Genomic DNA, 9,950 nt, shown 5'->3' on the forward strand with positions numbered 1-9,950 from the left:
GGACCCGTCAAAAAACGGCCACCGTGTAGCAGGTAAAGTCGGATTATTTGGAAGAGAGGGGAGGCGTCTTAGGCAAGTAGGCTTTATTATTATTATTACTACTACTACTACTACTACTTAGTAGGCTTTGCTGCTATGCAGTTAAATTAATGCTTATTCTTTTCTGAAGTCTAGTTTTAAGAATAGTGGAAGTTACACTTTTTTTCTTCCTCCATTTCTGGGGCCCCCTGGATGTACGGCGCCCTTAGCATTTGCCTATACTGCCTATGCCACGGACCGGCCCTGCTAACAACATCTAAGCTTCTACTGTCACACCAACGTTTAAGTCCAAGAAAGCTTTCAACATTTAATCTACTGCCATTGATAAAATACATCTATACTCAAAGCAGGCCAGTGTTGCTTCGACAGGTCATCGCTGTAGTGTTGGTTTTGTTGGAAGCATGTCCTGAACATTAGCAGCACAGCTACAGCGGCGTTCTCTGCTGTCTGACACTGAGCTCTCTGCCTGCGTTAACTGAGTCACGCTGCCATTTATTTCTTCCTTAGATGGTGAAGAGGTGTGTTTGTGTAACTCCATGTCATTAAACAGTAGGAGCCACCATTTAGTTTTGTAACCAGGTACTACAGCGCACTACAGTACATTCTCTGAGTTACACATCATTCCCTTGTCTTCTGTGGTAATGGTTAATATATATATATTAATCAATTATATTATCAATTAATTGACATCCCTACTTCATAGTTGCTTTTCTGCCAAAAACAGATGTTGGCTGTGGCTAAAAGTAATACCGATGAGATCTGTGGGCATGAACCTAAAGAGAAACTGAACTAATGAGTTGAAAGGCAATGAGGTCCATGACACACCAAGCTGACAGCCAGCTGTTGGTGAGCATCTGTCAGGGCTTGACTTCAGAGTGCACCCCGCACTGTTGGCACTAGCTGGACCCTGTAGGCAGCTTTTTGGTTGATTTGGCATGGTGAATCATAGGCGGACCTCATCAGTGAGAGAAACCACATTGGCTGTTGAGCTTAGTAAATCAATGCACAAGAAGAGAACACCTCAGGAAGTCCCCCTGCAGCCTGCCACTGTAGTATCCATGATTTCACCCCATTAGTGTGGTTTCTCCTTGTTTTTTGCCTCCGTGACCTCCTTTCTCCTTCCACAACCAAAAGACCAAAGGCAGAGAACAGCAGTGCCATTTGCAACTACTTATCAGGCTTGAATACAGATACCACAACCTGCTGGTAGGAAGAATTGTTTTACTCATGTCAGTGAACGTGGTGGCTGTTGGCTGTAATCGTTATGGTGTGTTCAAGTGCCACGTTTTTGACCCAGCTGGCGCATACAAACGTGAGGCAACGTAAAAGTAGGCCTACATCGCTGCTAGTTTTCAGGTCTGATTGGTGTATCTCTGCCTTAACATGCTTAGTAGGGCTGAGGGAAATGTAGAGTCAGGTGATAATTCTCTGTGGGTTTGTCCTTTTTTCACATTGTTAATGTAAACATGTTCATTGAAGTAGCTTTAACAGTACAATGTTTGCAAAGAAAGTGAAATGTTAGATTTAAAGACCCCCACACCATTTTACCCTGATTTTAAATCACCTTCTAACACCAGAGATAAAATCCTTATTTTGTTACTTTTGGAATTATTGCAACATTTGCCATTGGAAACATGTTGGGTGGAAGTGTACCAGTCTGTAGATAATAACATACAGTATGTTTCTGAATTATTGATGATATACTGCTGTTGTGACAGTAAACAGAAATGTCAAACACTATCACCTGCTGTTGCATCAGGGGATATCCAGACCTCTAAATAAAACAAAAGCACTCATCTCTTAAGGATGTTCCCTTTTCTTCAGGTGTTTATTGAAGCAATAGTTGCGTCTAAAATGCCATTTTAACTTGTTAAAGCATAGTTTTTAGTATGGTATATTTTTATTTATAAATCATGTCTGATGCAGTGTGTACTCAAGTGCAGATGACAAAGTACCACTCTTACCTGTAACTGATCACCCACTGAATGTACTGTAGATGGGCCTCTTAATAGACATGCCTGTCAGCTTATGTTATCCACAGTGCCTTTCAAATGCTATACAGCGCAGCCCACCACACCAAGTCTGGAGGGATATAGCAGAGCCTGATAACGATGGCCTACGTGTGTTTTAAATAGCGTGGCAGATTCAGTTTTAATGTTTCCTGGGCTGATGCTCGGAGCCTCTGTAATTTATGCACCATAATCTGTAATCCAGGAAAAATGTGACCAGTGAAGCCCACACGTGTTTGTCACTGTGAGAAGTGATGGCTGATTAGTTGGTCAACTCAGAGCTTGATTCTTCATGTTGAATCGCTTTTGTGAGATTGGAAATTCATGAGAGAGTGTGTGCAGTCATGTGTCTCAAGTAGCTCTGGGTATTCTGTTGGTGGTTTGTGCCATTTGACACAGTACTGTGATCAATACTCTTTGTAAATGTTACAAATGACTAATGCTTCATTCTTACTCGCACAATCTAGCTCAGGACACAGCCTGCTGTATGCACATTCATATCATGGTGTGGATGTATTTTTGGGAAAGTGCAGCCAGATAAAAGACTTTACATACTGGACAAACAGAAGTCATACACAAATCCGGGAGGCTCAGATGTCGAAATTCATAGACCCAAACAGTATTAGATCTGCAGTGCACGTGTTCCAGCCATTTGCACAGCTAGCTCTGTGTTCACGAATGTGTGCCTGTATCAGAGCACGTGCTAGCACGAGGGCTAGCCACATCTGCAATAAATTACTGGATCCAAGCGATGCATACATGTGGGTGTTTGTGTGGCTGTTCGTTGCCACTTATCCATGTTTCCCCTGTGCTGCATATGTTTTTTGTAAGTGATGTGATGGGCACACGAGAGCACATAAATTTGTATGTCACAGTTTTAGATGGTTTACTTTTGTTCTATTTTGCTTGAGTAAATGATCCACCCTTCACAGATCCTTCATTTAAATGTTATTAATTGGGGACTGTTAATGGCAGTGGAGATTGTTGTATTAAGGTTGGATTAGTGCAGCTCCCACTCAGTCATGTTGCTGGCTATATGCTCCCTCTATCATTTTATTTCTGTTTACTTGCCTGTAGTGGAGATGAATTGTAGTACACTCAGTGTTGGGAGTAGTTTAGCTACATTTTGCAGTAGCTTGCTGGTAGTTCAACTACATCCACATTTGCAAAGTAAATCAAGTAGTTAAATAACTTTGTTGCCATTTTTTGTATTGTTAACTACAAAGAATTTTGGGCTCTAAAAGAAAAGGAATGATTCATTTTTATTTTACCATGCTCCACGTGAGCGGCTTTTCAGCCTTGGCACAGACCTTCTGAGTGCCACACAGAGCCGCCTGTCGGAGAAGGACTTTGAGAGACTGCTTGTGTGTCAAACAAGTAAACTGACAAGTAAAATGATAGGCCCATTATTTGGACCAGTATTCAAGCTGTTCAGACTGTCTAACAAGGTGGAAGCTGAAAATAATTTAGCTGTTATGATTTTTCAAGTCAGATGACCAGTAAGACAACAGGCCTGTTTCTTTAGACCAGGTCTTTAGACAGTCTAAAATGAAGCAAGTTAAGTACTGGATACCCTTCCTTGCAGTTTTGTCCTTGTGAAAAACCCAGATAGCATTGTTTTTGCTGCCGTGTGACTTTTTTGTATTATATTTAGTTCTAACTTTGTATCACATGTACATTATCAATTTGATTTTTTTTTTTTACAAAGTAGTCTGAACTACTTTTTCTGCCCAGCCTTAGTTAACCAAACTAGATTTCTTCCTGTGTTGTTGTAGTTCACCTTCTTCCACTGTGAAGTCACACAGCTTGCAAAGTTGTAGCTTCCCCACCACTAGGAAGAGTAAAAGGCGGAGCATTGGTTCAGCTCTATCTGTGGGAGCGCATTAACTCACCTTGTATGTGTGCACGTGGGTGTGCCTGCGCATGTTAGTGCTAAGGCACTGTGCTATTTATTTTATGTTACAAGTGTTATATTTTTGTCAGCGAGAGTCAGCACAGAGACATGCAGCAACACAGATAAAAGCAAATTGTGTATTATTAGGCGAGTACACGCACTGCATGTAGTGAACTGCATGAATTGGTGCGAGTGTGTGTTGTGTGTTGTGTGTATCTTCCTGTCCATCAGGGTGTTACATGGAGGCATATTTGAATTGTTACTATGGAGACTGAGCTCTGCTGTTATACAGAAACACATATCCAAATGGCTCTTTGTCTCTGTCTGCTCAATCGATTGCTGTCGCATTTCTTACATTATTTTTTTCTGATAGTTTCCCTCTGCTGCCCCCCTCTGAGTTGAGTTGTGTCTTTTATCCTTCCTTAGTTTCCTTAAGATTTCATTAACCTCCTCCCCACCCTGTGCCTACTTTTATCATGTTGTGCTAATCATGTCATCTTTTCATCTTTCTTTCTTCAGCTGTTGCCCCTCCGCACCTCTTTCTGTCACTCCCTCCCTCCCTCCTCAGGGTTTCTTATTGCTGTTCCTTCCTCCACCTCCATCTCTTTTGTGTATGTCTCTATTTATTCTTTCCCTCGCCCCACTCTTCTCTCTTCTCTTCTCTGTGCTGCCTACCTCCCACTCGCTTCCTCCTCCTTCCTTCTCTCTCTCTTTCTCCCTCGGCTCCGCTGTGGCGTCCTCTTGGAGAATTCAGCTCGTTTACAATTAGCATGTGCACCTGCAATTAAGCTTGACAAACCTCTGGTAATTAGACCTTTTAGACAAGCAGTTTTTTTATGTCGAGATCACATTTCCTCCTCCTCTGATCTTCCACACTGTTTGGCCTTTTCTCTCTGTACTCACCCTATTTCACAATTCCTATGTGATTTCTGTTGCTGCTTTCTGCCTCTTGTCATTTACTTCTCCTCACAACTTTCTCCATCTGTCTCCTTCTCCTTTGTTCTCTTTGGACTTTTGTCTTTGGTGCTAACTGGATCAGCTCCACAACACACAGGGTGCTTGATAAATAAAAGATCAGTGAAGGTGTTGCGTGAGTGAGGAATAGGAATGAGCCTTTTACTCTGCTCCTCATTTATTATTCTCTTAAAGTGCTCCTCCGTGCTTAATTTAGAATACAAGCATGAACATATACTTATTAAGATTCCTCATTTTTATCTATGCAGAAAATGTGCCCAAATTTGTCCTCCTGATAAGCTTGTATGTGCGTGCGTTCAGACACAAACACACACAGTAAGAAACCATAATTTTCACATCAGGCTATGACTAATTGTGTTTCTCCCTGCCTGTCACCTCCCTCTGCTTACATCTTTCACTCCGCCTCTCTCCTTCTCACTTACTTTCTTTCTCGTTTCCCTTTTCCTCCATCATTTCTCCTCTTTATTCTACTCTACTGCTCTTTGTATGGCTGCTAAGAGAGGAGCAGTAAATAATAGCAGTAATAGTAAATAACAGGTCTGCAGCTGACTTCAAAGAGCAGCAAAGGAATCTCAGAGGGTTGGAGGGAGCAGCTGAAAGAAAACGGGTTTGGAGGGTGAAGGAGAGCAGAGCAGCGAAAGGCGTGTGGGAGGGAGAGACAAACCGAAGAGAGAAAGACTCGCTTGAGCCCAGTCTAAGTGTCTAATGGTCACTTAGCCTGGCAGCTAGTCCGTGAAACTGTGAGGCTGTCAGTCTGTCAAATGCACCGAATGCTGTCCTGACTCCTTCAAAACACATACTCACTTGCGCGCACACACATTATCTCCTTCCTCTTCTGTCTTTGATGTGTGCCACGGGGTTCCTCCGAGGAAGTCACAGCACAGCATAATGGATGTGGTGCTGTCACTTGATACTCTATGAGAGCTTAGAGGCCTCTCTCAGTGAGTGGCTTGATACCAAGTTATGTGGGTCACTTAGTGTGGTCTGCAAATAAGAGGTTTGAATCATGGGGATTTTTGTAAGATTCTGACCAATACTGGTTTTTATAAAACCTTTTTTACTATTGTTATCCTTAACATAAAGCCACCAGTGATAGACTGAACATGTTTTTGGGTAGTGAACTGAACTTTACCCAGTCTGAATCTATGAAATTACAAGAAAAAAAAGGAAAAAAGAAATAAGTAAGAAATATCTGGAGCAGATGTTTGCCTCTTGTCTGCCATTTCTCTCCACATTTCACCCGAAACATCAAAATGATGATTAAAACAGAACAGAAAATAATTAAATCAATCTTTTTTTTTTAATGGCTTTCTAAAAACAATGGCGATTCCATAAGACAACACATATCATGAGCAAACGTTTTTGATAAGGGTTCCTTAAATTAGTAGGAGCCACTATGGACATAGTTCAGAGAAACTAATATCACTAGATAATATCAACCTGACAAATGTAATGTTTTTGGAAGCATTTTTACATTAAGTTGTTTGTGGTCATAAATGTTTTTCTCTTTTGGCCAAATGTGAAATGCTCTATGTCATGTCTGTTATATTTATCCACTCTCTCTGTACCTTGTTCCCTCTTTATTTACACTCCTCCACAATGCTTGTCAGCCTCCACCTTTCTCCCTCCCATCGTCAGGACAAGCGCTTGGTCTCCCCCTCCTCCCCCTATCACCCTCCTTCGGACCAGTCCTCTCATCGTCCTTATCCTCAACCTCGGCTGACCCTGCCCTTTCTCTCCTTGTCCTTCTCTCTCCTCCTCACCATACTCCTCTTGCCTGCCTGCGAGTCTCGCAGGGGTGGAGGTCCAGGAACAGGGCCTGGAGGTGTCCCAGGGGGACAAGGTGGCCAGAGGGGAGGCAACACCCAGAGGGGTGTTGCCATCCCTCCTCAGTACTCTCCTGGCTTACCAGCTCTTCCCCCAATCAATCCCAAACTGATCAGCTCACTCAGTATTGCTGTCATCCTGGTGGGCAACTCTAGTGAAGTGGCCCTGGGGGCTGGACTTGAGAAAGAGGACTTCCTCCACATCCCTTACCCTCCCAAAGTTGAGGTGGTAGCCATGAACGAGACCGACCCCAAGAGTATCATCAATCGGATTTGTGAACAGATGACGAGGAACTCGCTGCAAGGTGTAGTGTTTGGTGATGACACGGACCAGGAAGCCATCGCTCAGATCCTGGACTTCATCTCTGCCCAGACACACATCCCCATCCTGGGCATCAGGGGAGGGTCCGCCATGGTTATGGCAGCCAAGGTAGGAAAGCTCTTCATCTCTATTTTAGGAAAAACACAACAAAACAAAAAAAGTCATACATGAATTGATGCAACTGTGTATTATTTGTTGATGGTGGTGGTGGTGGTGGTGGTGGGTGGGTTATGGGATTTTTTTTTGTATTTCATAATACAACCAACTCTCCACTGAGGATTTAACATAACATCATCCATTTGTGTTTAGATGCCAAATCCGTAAAATGCATTAGGCCAGTTTTATTTGGGATATTTTGTATAACTTTTTCTGTTGCTGTTGTTATTTTATGATAATTCGAAAACTCAGAGAGGAATCAACTTCTCATGCTAATCCAGCTTCTCTGCTGATTGATTTTTGCTGTTAATTGACCTCTTCTGTGAGCCTGACGTCATATCGAAGCCTCTGACAGTGAGAAAATTCAGCTCTAAAAGGACTCACACCGTGAAACAAAAGAATACAGAGCAAGTCAAAAGCCTTCTCTGTGGGATTTAGGATTTAGCACAAACCAGGCTGCACGAGGAGAATCTATGATCCAGAAATGGAACAATAGCTTCTAAATGTATCCTTAAATAATGCTGTGTTAATGGGCTTAGCACTGTTTAAGTCCTACACAGAAATATCGAGGTTGGGTTTTTATTAGTTTTCCACTGCAGCCTGGCCCTTGAATCAAATGTATAGGACAGTAGCGATTCACTGTAGCTGCCTCTTTGAATGGCATTGGTAATGTATGTTTAGCTCTGTAAGTTCAAGTTATCTTTTTATAACTGAGGGTGAAAATTCTTTGCTGGCCTTGGGAATAGTCAGTAGTAGATATGAATCAGTTGTAGCTCAACGAAATCCAGTACAGCAGTTCTGCCAAGTCTACATTTACGATACCTATAATGTTCTGTTTTTTCATAGCGATGTTAATTAAGTTATACAGTATGTTTTAGGACTGAGATCACAATTAGTGGTGGAGTTGTACTGGGCTGCATTATGTTCAGAGGTTTCTAATACCCTGCCCTTGTCTTGTATGCAAATGTTGAGGACAAAAATGAGAAAAACCTCTCAGTATAATGTAGTCCAGCACAACGCCAACTTTAACTATCACCTCATTAATAAACATGTAATTGAATTTACATATTTCTGGGAATCTCAACAAAAACTGGACCCAGTGAACCTAAAAATACAGGTTTGTTGCATTAGACCACGTTAGACTGTACAGGTGTACCTAATAAAATGACCACTGAGTGTATCTGCTTGCATTAGATTGGTGTTTTACTTCACCTATGTGACATATGAAGGCATTTTTGTGACCAAATTAGCCCAAGTGGTAGAAATGTCATTCTTAAACCAACGTTTGCTCCGATAGATCAGCCGATCTGATTAGAGTTTGGAAAACCTGGCAGCACAAATCTGCACAAAGTGATTACTGTAAAATCTACTTATTAATACTGTTTATGTGCAATGTGAAGACACGTATCATAGCTTTATTAGAAAAACTGGTTATGTTTGATAAATTTCTTCAAATATGTTCTGATAATAAACAGCTTTGGAGCCTTTAGACAGATTGTTATAATCTGGAAATCAAACCTAGTGATTAAGTAAAACAGATTAAATCAAAGTTCCAGTTCAGTGAACAAAGTATGTTAATGGCTCTGCAGCAAGGCCTCTTGCTGACATTCATCTACGCAAACCCTCTGACACACAACCTCAGGAGGTTGTGTCAGGTTTAGAGACACTCATAAAACTTACAGGACTTTTCTTCCTGTGATAGAGGTGGTAATAATTGGAAAGGAGAGAGGAAGAGTGATACTGTAGAGATGAAGGTGAGAGCAAGAGAATAAATGAGAGAGAAAGAGATAAAGAGTGTGTGTGTGGTGGTGGTGGGGGGGTTGAACTAATACAATTTGTGTGGGTGTGAAGGAGGAAGATGATTTTACTCAACATATAATTACCACATTTACAGCTGACAAAGAGACAGAGGTCACCAACTGAGAGTGACAACAAGAAAACTGTAGATAAGAGTGTAACAGACTTGTAAAAGTACTGCTTTGGGAATAGAGCACATAAAGGAAATTGTGTGTGTGTGTGTGTGTGTGTGTGTGTGTGTGTGTGTGGGAAACTAGATATCTCTCTGGATGCATAAGAGTTTTTGTGGAAATCTTTATATTTTCCCCTCATTCTCCTTAAACCTATATTCTTCCTCTGTTATGTGTGTTCACTTTCAGTTACACACACACACACACAGAAAACAAGAATGCAGTGGATACAGTTGGCATGGCAACCAGTTTCTTATATATTTCTCTCTGCATATTGTATAAAAGCAGATAGTGAACGAGAGAGAAAAGAAAAGATCATTTCTGAGTTTGACACCAGCAGTTCTAGAAGAGAAAAGAGCTAATGCCCTAGTTGTGCGGGTGCAGGTGAGGGTCTATGTAGATGAATCACTGGATCATCTTGCACAGAGGTGGTGAGAGTGAGAGGGAAGGGTAGAGAGGTCAACTGCATTTCACTGTTGTGTAGTAGTGATTTTTAGTGCTATTGTAAAAAATATTGTTTTTTTTAATGTGACACAAACCAAACAACAAAATTCTACATCCTGGCATCTATACTCTACCCATTCATATTAACACCTACAAAAGCAACCCAGTCTCACAGCACATGGTATAATAGCTGTGTTGGCCTGCAACGCAAAACATAGGCTAGTAGTCTCACAATCATGCCTTTAAAATTGTGACACTGGATCGAAAATTCTGACATTGCAAAGTCTTTTTGGCAGCAAAAATGAAAGAAAATATTTA

The 9,950-nt window shown here is 41.5% G+C and overlaps 1 protein-coding gene across 3 annotated transcripts in view; it reads left to right on the forward strand.

Moving 5' to 3' along the window:
* The first annotated feature begins 6,505 nt into the window (after window positions 1-6,505).
* The window catches only part of grin2bb (glutamate receptor, ionotropic, N-methyl D-aspartate 2B, genome duplicate b), a 68,308-nt gene continuing 64,863 nt past the window's right edge, over window positions 6,506-9,950 (forward strand). For all 3 annotated transcript variants that reach the window (XM_020597148.1, XM_020597149.1, XM_020597150.1), the window contains exon 1: window positions 6,506-7,173. In XM_020597148.1, the coding sequence (XP_020452804.1) occupies window positions 6,517-7,173 (657 nt within the window). In that variant the 5' untranslated portion in view covers window positions 6,506-6,516. The remainder of the gene's footprint in view (window positions 7,174-9,950) is intronic.

Source organism: Monopterus albus, unplaced genomic scaffold (genome assembly GCF_001952655.1).
Source record: "Monopterus albus unplaced genomic scaffold, M_albus_1.0 scaffold32.1, whole genome shotgun sequence".
Taxonomy (NCBI): Eukaryota; Metazoa; Chordata; class Actinopteri; order Synbranchiformes; family Synbranchidae; genus Monopterus; species Monopterus albus.